The sequence below is a fragment of the Micromys minutus genome (genome assembly GCF_963924665.1).
Source record: "Micromys minutus genome assembly, chromosome: 2".
Classification (NCBI taxonomy): Eukaryota; Metazoa; Chordata; class Mammalia; order Rodentia; family Muridae; genus Micromys; species Micromys minutus.
The window spans coordinates 4,009,097-4,022,488 of NC_137971.1; the positions used below are offsets into that span (position 1 = coordinate 4,009,097).

At 50.4% G+C, this 13,392-nt stretch overlaps 1 protein-coding gene across 1 annotated transcript in view; it reads right to left on the reverse strand.

Moving 5' to 3' along the window:
* The window catches only part of VWA2 (von Willebrand factor A domain containing 2), a gene marked incomplete at both ends in the record, with an annotated part of 29,746 nt that overhangs the window by 986 nt on the left and 15,368 nt on the right, over positions 1 to 13,392 (reverse strand). Inside the window, 7 exons of the mRNA XM_080911568.1 lie at positions 263 to 814; positions 2,458 to 3,030; positions 3,869 to 3,976; positions 5,487 to 5,542; positions 6,562 to 6,694; positions 7,238 to 7,371; positions 10,105 to 10,296. Of these exons, the coding sequence (XP_080767694.1) occupies positions 263 to 814; positions 2,458 to 3,030; positions 3,869 to 3,976; positions 5,487 to 5,542; positions 6,562 to 6,694; positions 7,238 to 7,371; positions 10,105 to 10,296 (1,748 nt within the window). The remainder of the gene's footprint in view (positions 1 to 262; positions 815 to 2,457; positions 3,031 to 3,868; positions 3,977 to 5,486; positions 5,543 to 6,561; positions 6,695 to 7,237; positions 7,372 to 10,104; positions 10,297 to 13,392) is intronic.

Consider the following 13,392-nt stretch of genomic DNA (forward strand, 5'->3'; position numbering starts at 1 on the left):
AGATCCAAAGGCCCCTGTTCTAAGGGAGTTCAGCTCAATCTTAAAGTGTGTGGGGCGGGGTTAACACCTCAGTGTGTCCCATGGCCCTGCAGCAACAGCTTAGCACATGAGCAGGAACGCTGCGGAAGTTTGTGGGATTGTAGAGTTTAGCATGTAAGCTGACAGCTGGTAAGTGGGGACTGTGGGGAAGTCTCCGCATAGTAACACAGGCAAAGGTCCCATCTCAGACAGCCCTAGTGGACGTGCACTTATTCCCACTCACCTCTACATATCCACTCGATGAGTATGTCCCGATGGTACCGCAGGTCTGTGTAAGCTGCCACATGGATCAGGGAGTCCCGTGGACCAGCAAGCCTCCTCACGGCCTCCCTGAGGACAGCTCCCACGCTCATAACCAAGACTGAGATGCCATTGTCTCTCAGCTTCTGCGCAGGGACAGCTGCATCTTCTGCCCCACTCCCGCCTGTGAGCATCACTACGACCTTGGGGACACCGGGGCGGGCACCCCTCTGGACGGTCATCACCTTGTCCTCAATGTGCAGCAAGGCTGTGCCAGCAGAGCCCGCACCCCCTAGGTAGGGAGCCTGGCTCATGGCCCGCAGCACGGCAGCACGGGTGGAATGGGTGTCTAGCCCGAAGGCGGTCTGCACCTGGCTGCCGTACGCCACCAGGCCAACCTGTGCCACATCAGGGTCCACATCAAAACGGAGGGTGCACTTCCTGATGAAGCTCTGCAGTTGAGCAAAGTTCTCACGGCCTACTGAGGAGGAGGCATCCAACAGGAAGACCAAGTCCAGGGACTGTGCCTGGCAGCCTGGAGGAGCAAGCAGAATAGGTCCCTTATTTAGCTCTGGCTGGTACAGCATGGCTGTACTGTGAAAATGGCCACCCTGAAGACAGCCCCAGCCTCTTGCTGAGAATAGCCACTAGGGGTGACCGTGTACTCCCCATCAAAGGGAATGTAATTTTAAAGTTTGAAACTATAAATTCTAACACGAGCCAGTGAGAGCTTCTTGACCTCTGCCCCACCCCCACCCTCCGCCATCTTTTTTCCCCCCTTGCTGGCTTTGAAGGTGACCTTGGGCCTTAGTACCTAAGCCAGGAGATGCTGAAGCCAAGTCACCAGCTGGCTCAGGTCACTTGTCTTTAAAAGAAGCATCTAGCACCTGGGATCTGGAGGTCCTGACAGCAGCAGGCGTGGCTGTACTTTCTCCTGTCTCCTTACCCCACTCACCGCCTGCCCACTGTGCACAGGGCGCTGCCATTTTATCACTGAGGCCGCCATCCGTGGTGATTTGTGATATATGGGTGGGAAATTAACACAAATGTGGAATAGTGTCAGCAACGTGGTGGGAAAGCAGGGGCTAAAGGGACAGCAAGGGACTGGGAAGGTGCTCGGGGAATCCCGGGGAGGTGACCTTCTGTTAGCTCTGGAGGAGGAGGGGCTGAAGCTGCTGGGCAGGCAGGGTGCCCCTAAGCAGGGAGGCATCTTCCTGTCTTCCAGTGTGTGGGAGTTGCCCAGACAGCAGCAGCTGGAGGGCTCAGATTTCTTCCAGATGCACAGAGAGCCACTGGGATGGTTTAAATATGGAGTCAAAGGGCCTGGTGGTCTGATGATGTTAGCTTTTAAAAACCACACTGGATACAAGGAAAACAGAGGGCCTGCCACAACCCCCAAGGAGACAGGTCTACTAATTGTCCTGTGAGGGCCATTTCTGGCTTTGGGGACAAGATATTAGGTAAAAGCTAAGGAAATCTGAGCAAAGGTAGACTGTGCTAAGTAACTATATCTATATATCTATATATCTATATGTATATATATATATATATATATATATATATATATATATATATATATATATATATAATCTTGCTCTGTTAAATGCAACAATGACCTATTCTAATGCAATGCAAGGAGCTGGATGGATACTGGAACCCTCTGGAATAGGCACACTACGTATATATACTGACTGCTGCTCACAAGATCAGCCTCATTAGTAAGGAAACAGGAAGAGCAGAAAAGTGTTACGGCACATGCCAGATAGACAGAGTAGGTGTCATCTTATACAGTGTGTTCAAATGCGCAGCAACAAGCTCATGTGCGCATATACAAGTGTGTGTCCAAGAATCCATTTCTCTTTAATAAGCTACCATCAAAGCTACAGCCGCTGTTCTCAGCAGGCTCGGTGGACTCAGGACTCCTTTAGACCAATAACAATGATCAAGTGTAATTAGTGGCAGTGCTTCTAATCCGGAGCAGGCTCGGACACACCCAGCACGCACAGGCCTGTCTTATCTAGTCCTCACAAGGAGTCCACACACAATTCTACACTCGGGCCCTAATTCTACTTCCCAGGGCAGGCACTAGAGAAAAGGATGGCTAAAGGTATGAAGAAAGACAGACAGACGGACCTGTCTGCTGACAGGCCAGCCCTAGGTTGGGACGCACAGTTTTACCTGGCTGTGGCTGGCTACAGAGCCTCCTCTGCAGCTCCGGGATTTGGCTGAACAGGTCCTGAGGGTCTGTGTGGACGATCACATGCTTTGGGCTACCCGTGATCTTCTCCAGCTCTGCCTGCACGCTCTCACCGCCTATGCCCAGCAGCAGTAGCTCCCGAGCCCTTGCGTGATCTGCTGGCCCAGCCACATCATCCTGGGAGTGTGATTCAGTGAGCAGAACCACTACTCGACGTGGCCTGTCCTGGCCGGTCCTGCTGGCACGCCCGAAGCCATGTTCTACTGCCTGTAGCAAGGCATTCCCGGTCAGAGTTGGGCCACCGCTGAAGGGAATGCTGTCAAGGCCCCTGACCAGGTCTGGTACATGCTGGTACTCCCCGACAGGCACCGCCACCATCAGATCCCTGCTGTAACTGGCGACCCCAACACGGGCTCGAGAGTCTTCACTCAGCACGGCCTGTGAGAAGCGCTTCACAAAGGCCTTGGCCTGCCGGAAGCCCTCCGGCGTGGTGCCTGAAGAACTGTCCAGCAGGAAGAGGACATCGATCCTGCATTCCAGGCTCAGCTTCGGGGCTGTTGAAATCACATTGGTGCACACTGTCACCTAGGGCCGCTGCAGTGTGCAAACCAACCCCACTCAAGATGCCTTTATACCACTTCAGGCACAAGAAACCTCCCAGGAAGATGCTGGAACAGAGACTCATGCCCCTGGGAGTGAGTGTCCTGTGCCTGCCAGATTCAGATGAAGAGTGCTTCTTGTCGCCTCTACTGAGGGACACGGTCCAACTGCTTTTTATAAAGGACACTGAGTTTATTCGCCAACTTTATCTCCCACTGTACTTAGGGCCCTTGAGTCCTGAGATGTCTTTGTCAGCTTATAAGATCATGGAAACACGGTCCTACATTTCTTTGGAAGCTCCCTTGTGTCGCTGTTTACATGTACAGCTATAATCCTGGACTGATTTTGAGTAGTTCTGACGTCTAAGGTTTACTTTTTCCTACACTAAAGGCACCAGCACACTTGAGTAAGTCACTCAACATTAAGTGCATTAAGCACTTTACATAACCTTATTTACAACGCTCCCATAGGCTGAGGCTTATAGAATCTTCACTGCACGGCTTTAAAATCAAAGGAAGTGAGGGCTTCTTGCTCCTCTTTTCTAGAAGAGATGAAACAAGCCGCACAGACAGACATTAGGCGGCAGCTGTTTGACAGCTCTGCCGGGCTGCCACCATTTGGACTCATCACAGAGTGTTTGAGGTAGCACCGCATGACAGAGCAGCGGGCAATGGGAAGAAGGTGGGTTGAAATTCTATCGGTTGCTTTCTAATCGGCAAGTAGCAGGGGACAACAGGAAGATGAACCCAGGCCTCCCAGTGAGCCAGTCTTGGGAATCCCAGGTGTACATACCACAGTTGACTTCCCCTCCGAAGGCCAGCGGGCAGAGACAGTGGTACCTATCCACACCTTCTGGAATGCATGTGCCTCCATTTTGGCATGGCTGGGAGTCACAGGGGCCTACCAGAGAGACAGCCATTAAAAGTCAAGATGAAAGGCACAGAGGACAAAGTACTTACTGAAGGTTGCCCCCAACTTAATGCTTACACCATCTAGTAGGAGAGCAGCCAAGCTCTCACAGTTGAGGAAGAACTTAGTACCCAGAGGAGGGACTTGGTGCAGTTAGAAGACCTTGGTAAGGTCCGTCCGTGCCAATTGGGTCAAGGATAGGTCTATGTTGCTGTCCTTTCGCTGTGATATCAGGATACTGCCATCATTATCCAAGGCATCTGAAAAGGCCCAGAGGGGCCTAGGGTTGCCATAACGACTAACTTGTGTTTTACCTGAGTTTACGAAAGATGGTGATCTCCATAGCAACAAGGTGACTGCATGGCTGTGGGCTGAAGGGTCCCTTTCTTTTGTGTAAGAATGACCTACAGTTGCCTAAGACTCCTGCCTTGTGGCACAGAGAGCCATGAGCTTTTTCGTCAGGCAGTGCAGTGATGGATGTAGCCACCTCTGGCACTGTGGGCATCTTAATTCACCTTCCCAAGTTTCATTCTCCTCACACTTCTCCCACGATCAATGAACACAAAATAAACAAGTCCGTGGGATGTCCTGGGGTGAAGCAAATGCTCTGCAGAGATGCTGAGATGTTTGCTTTTTAATGTACATACTGTGGGTAGGGCAATGCTTCCTCAAGGCTGGTGTGGAAACACAGGGAAGCCGGCAAACACCAAAGCCAGGCTGTTCTAAAGTGTCTGATCGATAGTAAGCCGTAGCCACGAATCGCTTGATATGGCCTCCAAGTCAGTTTCTCCCTCATACCAGGGACCTGTAACATGGGGGCTTCAGCACTTGGAAAGGACGTATCAAGGGGCTTGCCTGACCCAGGCTTGGAATCCTCACTCCCTGCCTGGAAATGCTCCTTAGCTCACTAGGAGGTAGCAAACCCACAAAAAGACAAACACCACACATGGGGGTGTTTTTTGCTTGCAGGATGGTGGGGGGCAGTACTGGGAAAGCAGTGAGATTGCCCTAGAGACCCTGGTGTGGTCCTTAATGGTGTGGATACTTCTTCCTGCTTGGGACTCTATAGTGATGAAGCACGTTCGTGTGTCATGCCTAGAGGGTTCGTAGCAGGATCCCATAATGAGCCCTTCTATGGTGGAGAGTAGGGGATTGTAGACTTCAGGCAAATTACCACCTTACAGAGGTGGAACATGCTTGGTGCCTCCCCAAGTTTAACATTAAACATTAGGCCATTTGTGACTTTGTTGTTCCTCGGTGTGTTTCTCACCGATGAAAAGCACATTGGCTAATGGCGTGAGTCCAAAGCTACCGGTCCATCCACAGCAACGCTATGCCATTGGGCAGATGAAGGGCAAGCATAGCAGGAACCCCTCCTTGGCCAAACGCCCGCCCCGCTTGTCCTGGGACTCATCCCAACCTTGCATCTGCTCAGGATCGTCAGTGTCCCTTTATAAACCAGCCTCAAAGAGAGTTGGTGGGTCCAAGAGGCAAACCATACCTGGACAGATGGTTCTGTAGCAGTTGGCAGGGTGTGTCTGGAACACTTTCTTCCAGCTACAACTCGAGGAAACACAATGGTAGGATAAGCGAAGGTTTCTGAGATCACAGCACTAAAGGCCCTTTCCTGCTCAAGGCTATCCAGACTCTTATTTGTAGATGATGTAGGAGAAGTTTTAAGGGAACCAGAGCCTTTCCCTCTCCCGTCCAAAAAAAAAAAAAGTATTATTAATCAGGTCTCACATTAAAATTAATGTAGCAGCAGGCAGATCTCTGAGTTCAAGGCCAGGCTGGTCTACCAAGCAATTTCCAGGACAGCCAGGGCTACCCAGAGAAACCATGTCTTGAAAAAACAAGTGACAAAAATATTAGATATGAACATGTGCAAAATTCCCATTGGGTAAAAGATTGATCATTGCTGCTATCCGTACAGTGCAGGGAGGAGGGTTCTGGGAACAGGCTCTGGGTCTGGACTCTGGTGTGCGACCAGGCGCATTACCTCCATCCCTGGCCTTCAGTGTCCTCTCTACATCAGAACTCTGTCGCTCCCAGCTGTGATTTGTGGAGCATGAATGGCGAGGGAAACAGCCTGAATAAGCTTGGCGCTAGGCCACCTCCAGCATCCTAGCCCCGGCCCTGCACCCTGCAGCTGCTTCTGTCTGTTCTAGACCAGTATCCTCAGGAAACCCTGAAGCTCGGAGAGGGTTTGAAAACACCATATTTGATGTTTCCTTGAGTCTTCTCGGACACCAGCACTCTGTGGTGAAACAAGTCACCACTCTTGGAACAGCCGTGTGCCTGGCTTCCACAACGCAGTCAAAGCAGCTGAGGCTTGGGGTTCAGATGACTCCAAAACCACACCACCACTGCCCCTTCCCAATCCCGAGAGCTGTTATGGCAGAAAGAGTTCCTCACTGCTGGATAGAAAGATCCACCCCCAGCCTCTTCTCCCATCTCCCATTTCTGTTATAAATTGCCCAGCCATGCCCAGCACCAGGATCCAAAGTGCTAATCTCCCTGCAGCTTCAGAGCACTCAGAATCATGGGGACTCTGCCCGCAGACCTTGTGGACCAACCTGTAGAAGGGACAGGGCACAGCCAGCACAGTGTCCGCCTGCCTTGACCCTCTCCAGCACAAGGCATTGCCGGCGAGCTCCCTCACGGTCTCCAGCGTCCTCCGCTCGCACGGGTGAGCTTCCACCCTGCAGTCTGTGTCAGAAGACACACACACAGTAAGACACGGGATGCTGTTTCTCTCGGGCCCCATTCCCCAGAGTGGCTGCCATGTGGTCCTACTCTACCCCTGGCTGTGGCCCCTGTGGCCTCTCCCAGGGCAGAGCAGTGATGTAAGGCAGTGTCTGGAGTTCCTTTGTCCTGGGCTCCACTCACAGTACACACAGGCACTTTCTATCTGAGTGTCACTGTAGGTCTGGGGCGGACCCAGACAGGAGTCCTAAGCCCAAAGCCTTCCAGAGTTCCTCCATTCAGCCAAGGAAAAATGTGGACTTGGTTCATCTCCTGAGCAGGGAAAAGAACCCTACCAAGTCTAACCTTAAACCCCAGGCTCCTTATCCTACACAAAAGTTCAGAAGTCCAGCTGGGAAACCTACAAAGCCAGCCATAGGAAAGAGAATAGAGTACCCAGGACAGGGGCTGCCCCTCTCTCTTACCCACCCTTCCTGGGAGGCTCTTGCCTCAAGAGCCCTGCTCAGTCCATGCCCTAGGATTCCCCTGTGGGCTGGCCAGTCCTACCTGGATCAGCAGTGGTGCAGAGCGAGGAGCTGCTGAGGGTGCTGAGGAGGCCATTGGTGGCATCCTCCACTTGCTCGGCCAGCAGAACATGCTGCTCCTTTGGCTCACTGGCCAGCGTGAGCAGCTCCTCCCACCTGGGGAGAAATTCCACAAGCTGGTACCATGCCTTCTCTCCTCTTCCTGCCAACCTAGCTCCTGGGCCACAGCGCCACTCCACTGGCCCAGCTGTCCCTTCATGGTAACCTCATCTGTCCAGGCAAGATGAGGAGTAAACACAGGAAGTTCTCAAAGAACCTCACCCTGTGGTAAAGCCCTCATCTTCAAGCCCGCAGGCTTATGGACAAGAGAAAACCAAAGGTCACAGCTGATAAGAACAAGTCTAACTTCAGGAATTCGTTACATAGTTGCCCACACAAACTTACACGCTCCTAACTTTCTAACACATTTTCTTCTGTCTCCTAGTCGTTTCTGTTTGGTTTTTTTTTAAGTTAAATATTAATTGTTAAAAACAAACAGAAAGCAAAGGAGAGAAAGTTATTTGAAATGAGGAAGAGAAAGCAAGCAAGGGCGGCCAGTGACAGCAGAACTCTTAGAGGAAAGAGCCCCAAGGCGGCCAAGACCAGCACTGTGAGGCCGCAGAGGAGAAACAGCCAGAATCCTTCAGTGTCCAGAGGGCATCACTACTGGTGTCCAGGACAAATTGGTGTGCGGATGACCCTAAGTCATGAAGAGATGACACCGAAAAATCACTGTGTAATAAGACAAGGCAAAGAAAAGTTAATTTTATTTTTAGTTTGCTTTAAGAGCCAGTGAGCGGCTCGGCAGGTCAGGTGCTACCACACCTAATGACCTGAGTTTGAGCCCTGGGACCCACACGGTGGAAAGGAAGAACAGACTTCCGCAAGCTGTCCTCTGACCCCCACAGTGTACCGCAGTGTGCCCGAACCCTGATACAGAGACAGTTTAAAAATGAATGAAGATGAGGCAGCCTGTGATGCGAAGAGAAGATGCCGTGGTTGAAACTCAGATAGAAAGAGAAAGTCCTCAAGCTCCAAACTTGACTGGTGCTTAACTCCCCAACTTAGTCGACTCCGTGTAGGCTGAACTTTCACCTGGTACCCAGTTATCCCTTGGCACACAGAGGGGCCTTCTCAGATGTGGCCTGCTGGTCCCCCCTCCACTGTTCTGGCCCAGCAGCAGGCTTTCTCAAAAGCTGCCCAAGGAATTCAGGCACTAACTAGGGTGGAGAAGCATCACAAAGAGGCTGAGTCAGCAGGAAAGGGGCCAAAGAGAAAGAGCACCCTTTCAGATGTCGTGCTGGGCTTGCTCTCTTTATTCTCTGCCACGCTGGGAAAGGGCACCACCATTCCCTCTAGAGTTCAAGCACACAGTTCAGGTCCAGCATGCCCCAGTACTCTCCAGCGTACCCCAGTATGCCCCAGTGCACCCCACCCTACCAGCACGTCCAGCACGCACTGGTTTAGTGCTTTGAATGCAACTGTCTCTGGTCTGAGTTGTTCTAAAGCCCCCTCCCTAGTGCCTCGGCCAACGTGAGCCCCTGAAAATGCCACTTCTGTCAAAACGCCAAGAGCGTTGCATTGTGCTCACCATAAACACCAAAGCCTTCAGCAATATCCACACCAGAGTCTTAAAATAGAATCTGTGTGTGTGGTGGTGTAAATATGTGTGTGTGTATGTGTGTGTGTGTGTGCTTACATGTGTGTGTTGTGTTTGTGTGGGTGAGTGGTGTATATGTGTGCATATATGTGCACATGTGGGTATGTGTTTTGTGTGTGTATGTCTATAGTATATGTGTGCATACACACGTACAGTGTAAGTATGTGTACATATGTGTATGTGCCTACCTCTGTGTGTGCATGTGCAGTATAAGTGTGTGGTATATGTGTGTGTGTGGTGTTTATGTGTTTATATACATGCGGTGTAGGTATGTGTACATATGTGTGTGTGTGTGTGTGTGTGTTCTAAGGCCAGAAGTTGTTAGTTGTCTGGCCCTGCGCCTCCACCTTGCTCTCTCAGACAGCAGCCGTCACTAAAACTACTACAGATTTTCCTGTTGCTCGCCCTATAGCTCTGGGGTAATGGTATATAGGGCCACTGCTGAGGATCGAAGCTCAGGTCCTCAGACTTGCACAGGGAGTACTCTCACCCACGGAGCCATTTCCTTAGCACCCACAACAGAGTTGGTCTCCCCCTGGCCACTCCATCCACCATATTTCCTATGATTCCGCAGCTTACCTGCTTGGCCTCTGCTTCTCTCCACAGCAAGCTACTTAATGGAAGCTTGCCGTCCAGTCATTTCACCTCTAGTTACGACTAGAGACCAAAGGATAGGAGCCATATCCGGTTTTAAGGCTGAGAGCATTTGGGCATATGACCCTCTCTTCTGTGAAGGCAGATTTGTTCAACCCCTGGTTGAGGGTGGCTGAAGGGGGGTGGACCTCACATAGATTCCATGGTCAGCTGGGGTGTGGGTGTGACTCAGGCTTGTCAGCACTGGGATGGGAGAAGCAGGAGACACACCCACTTCCCAGCATGGAGATGTGATGTGGGTGGAAATGTCGTCCATGACCCCACCTCCTTCTTTCCCAGAAAGCCAAGCTGAGAGGACAGTCCAGGGAGCTGGAGGGATGTGGCGGACAGCGCGGAGCTGAGCGGTCCTGAATCCCACGGCTCCTGCCTCCAGTCACACACGTGTGGCAAAATGAGTTGGTCCCGTCGGTTTCCACTTTTTGTCTAGTGAGTCTGAGTTCATTTCTGATGCTTACAACCAGAGGTTCAGGTAAAAGCAGAGGGTACCATGAAGCCGGTGCCTGAAGCTGACACGGAATGACTGAGGCATTACTTACCTGGGAAAACGGACCCCTACAGCAAACACGACAATGCCCCTTTCTCTCAGCTGCTTAGCGGGTAGAGCCAGAGGCCCCTGAGATTTGCCATCCGTGATGATGATAAGGATCTGGGGCACAGAGCCATTTCTGCCTCCGGGGAACCCTCTGGACAGGCGTTTCAGGGCCAGGCCCGTCTCTGTGCGCCCACCTCTGAGGACAGGAGGAGAAACAAAGAAGTCATTCAGGGTGAAGTTGGGAAGGAGCCCAGCCGTGTGTTACTGGGCTAAACAATCTAAGTTCTAAACCAGTTGTGCAATTGTACACGAACAGCAATTGTGGTGGAAGTGAGCTACCGTAGGATGACTTTGAAAGAGATGGAATAAGGAACCTCACGGTAAGTAAGGGGAATTGGTCTGAGCTTTTGTAAAGGTTAGGCAAAAATCCCAGGATCAGCCCATGTGTTTTCCTCTGAGAGAATAAGAAATAATTAAATACAGCATTGATAAGAAACAATTAAATACAGCATTGTACTTGCAATATTCAGCTTATCAGGAAATCAAGATAAAAAAGTTTCACGAGGACTTGCCTGTCAAGTCACATGAAGTAAAAATAACAAAAGACTTTGCAGTCCCAAATGTCTTTAAAGCCACGTGTGAATGCTGATGTGATTTGGAAGCAGCTGAAGGCTTAGGCAGGCAGGGGAAGCGGTTCAGGGGTTAAGAGCCTGCACTATTCTTCCAGAGGACCAAGTTCAGTTCCCAGCACCTTGGCAACCACCTGTAACTTCAGCTCCACGGGATTTGCTGCCTACCTCTGACTTCTGAGGCCACCTGTGCTTACGTGCTTGGTTATGACAGACACACCGAGAGTCAAAGGAGACCTGGGGCTGGGTTATTGTGCTGTGCCGTGCAAGAAGCAGCCACCGCATAGTCTCTGACTTTAGTCCTCACGGGTACAGCTAAAGTCCATTATGACAGCAAGAAAGCAGTTGTTGGGGTGGTTTCTGGGACAGCGAGTGCTTTCCTCAGTCCAGTGTGCAAAGCTTCTCTTCAGAGAAGGAAGGGCATGGGGACGCCATCGCTGCACCCTCTTCTGGAATATTTTTTAAATTTTAATTTAAATTCCACCTTTTGGAATTTTGAGATTTTCTTACATCTGTGTATTAATTTCTGTATCGGGAGTAGTGGCACGTGCATGCCATGATTTGCGTGTGGGAGACAGAGGACACCTTGCATGTGTCGGCTTTCTCTTTCTACACACAAGCCCCAGGAACGGGAATCAGGGCATCAGGCATGGCAGGCAGCGGGGCCTTTATGTGCTGGGCCATCACACTGGCCTCCAGCCCCCAGCGTTCTCAGTGTTTCTCATTTCATGTCATGAATCATGATGTTCTCAATGAAACTGAAATGTTCAACTAATCATTTTAGGGAGGTGGGAAGAGGAGGGGATGGTTGGCTGGGTGGGGTCCGGTCTACCATATACATGACCTATATGACATATATGACCCACATAACATACACGACATTCCTGACACATGACATACACAGCCCATGTGACATACATGACATAAACGTCACACATGACATATAGGGCACACATGGCATATATTACATACATGAAATGTGACATACACTGGACCAGACACTAGATAAATGTCTAGTGTGCCTTTGTATAGTGATTCTTTGTAATTGGGTGAGTTTTGAAGATTAACCTTTTGAATCAAAGCTACTCAAATTGTCTTAATTTAAGCCAGTCAGACAAGTCCTTTTTGTTTTTTTTTTTTCCAAATACACTGTAGTGTACATGCGTGAGTCTAAAGGGTTTTATAAGCTTCCAACTGATATAATTCATAGGCCATGAGTTCCCCCTTTAAAGTAACAGATATGTGACTTTATCACACTCGGCGGTGTAACCATAACACTAAGCTCAACCCTTTCATTGTTTCAAAGCCCCGAATCCGTAGGCAACCTTCCTGGTCCCCAAGCCCATGGCATTGTGAGTTACTACAGATGTCAGGTATCTGCCTGCTCTAGAGACGTCACAGAACAGAAGGGCCAGCGAGATGACTTAGCAGGCAACGGTACTTCCGGGCAAGCCTGGTGACCTGAGTCCAAGCCCTGGAACCCACGTGCATGAGGAAGGAGACAACTGAGTCCCAATGTTGTCCTCTGACCTCCACATACATGCCGTGGAGCATGTGCTAAGCCGAATCATGCAAATAAGGAGAATCGATGGAAAATCGGGTAAAAGACTGGAAACGTAGCTCAGCAGGAAAGCGTCTGTCTTCATCGTCAGGGCCTGGGTTTGCTCACTGGCACAATAAAAAATGATACATGAAAGGAAGCTTTTGCGTGACTTTGCGATGACCTTGGTACCTAGGTTCTTTCATGGAATGTGATTCCTTGCTTCATTCACGATGTAGCACTAACCAGCGTTTCGTTCCTTTTCAGAGCAGGATACCGTTCAGTTGTGTGGATATACCACATTTTGTTTATCCAGTGACCAGTTTCACATCCTGGTTGCTTCCATTTTGAAGCTGTTATGGATAGTAATGTTGTGAAGTCTAGCATGCAAGTTTTTGTGCAGTGTGTTTTCAACTAAGCATGCCCGATGAAAATTAAACACCTCATCCTAATGTGGGGTTTCCCCCTTTACCATTATACACCGCCATTTTCCTAAGGTCACGTCTCCTCTCTATCCAGAGGCAGTTCTTTGTCCCCACCCCCACCCCAACCCAGGACAAATAGCCCTTCCCCACTCTCTAGTTAGTCCTCCATGTCCTGTCTTTGTCTCTTATCCCTGCCCTCTGTCTCCCTGGGGTAAGTCCGCGTCCTCTGTGCTGAGAGCATTTGGTCCTGTCTGGTGCCAATACTGGTTCTTTCCAGCACAGCTCTTGAAAACACACCGGGTGCTCTTTTCATTTATACTTTGCATTTAGCTTGGCTTACTCCTCTTCCTGCTTGGGTGACCCAGGGCAGAAAAAGGGGCTGCAATAAACCATCTAAGAAAAGTCAAGATGGTTCCTAGGAGACCCTGAGGATTCTTCTGTGCCCTGTATGGGGCCTCCGGTGCTGGCAATGCAGGTGAACTGACAGAGAGAGACCTCTGACTGGAAAAGGACCTCAGGGCTTAGGACCCTCACAAGAGAAATGTGGCAAGGACTGGCTGGGGCAAGACGCCCGGACAGAACATCACTGGACTCTCTGCCTAGGACAGGCACAGTAGAAAGCAGAGCAGAGCCAGGGTGTATGATATGTGTGCCTAAATTTATACATATGTATATAGAGCACAGTCTCACACAGACGA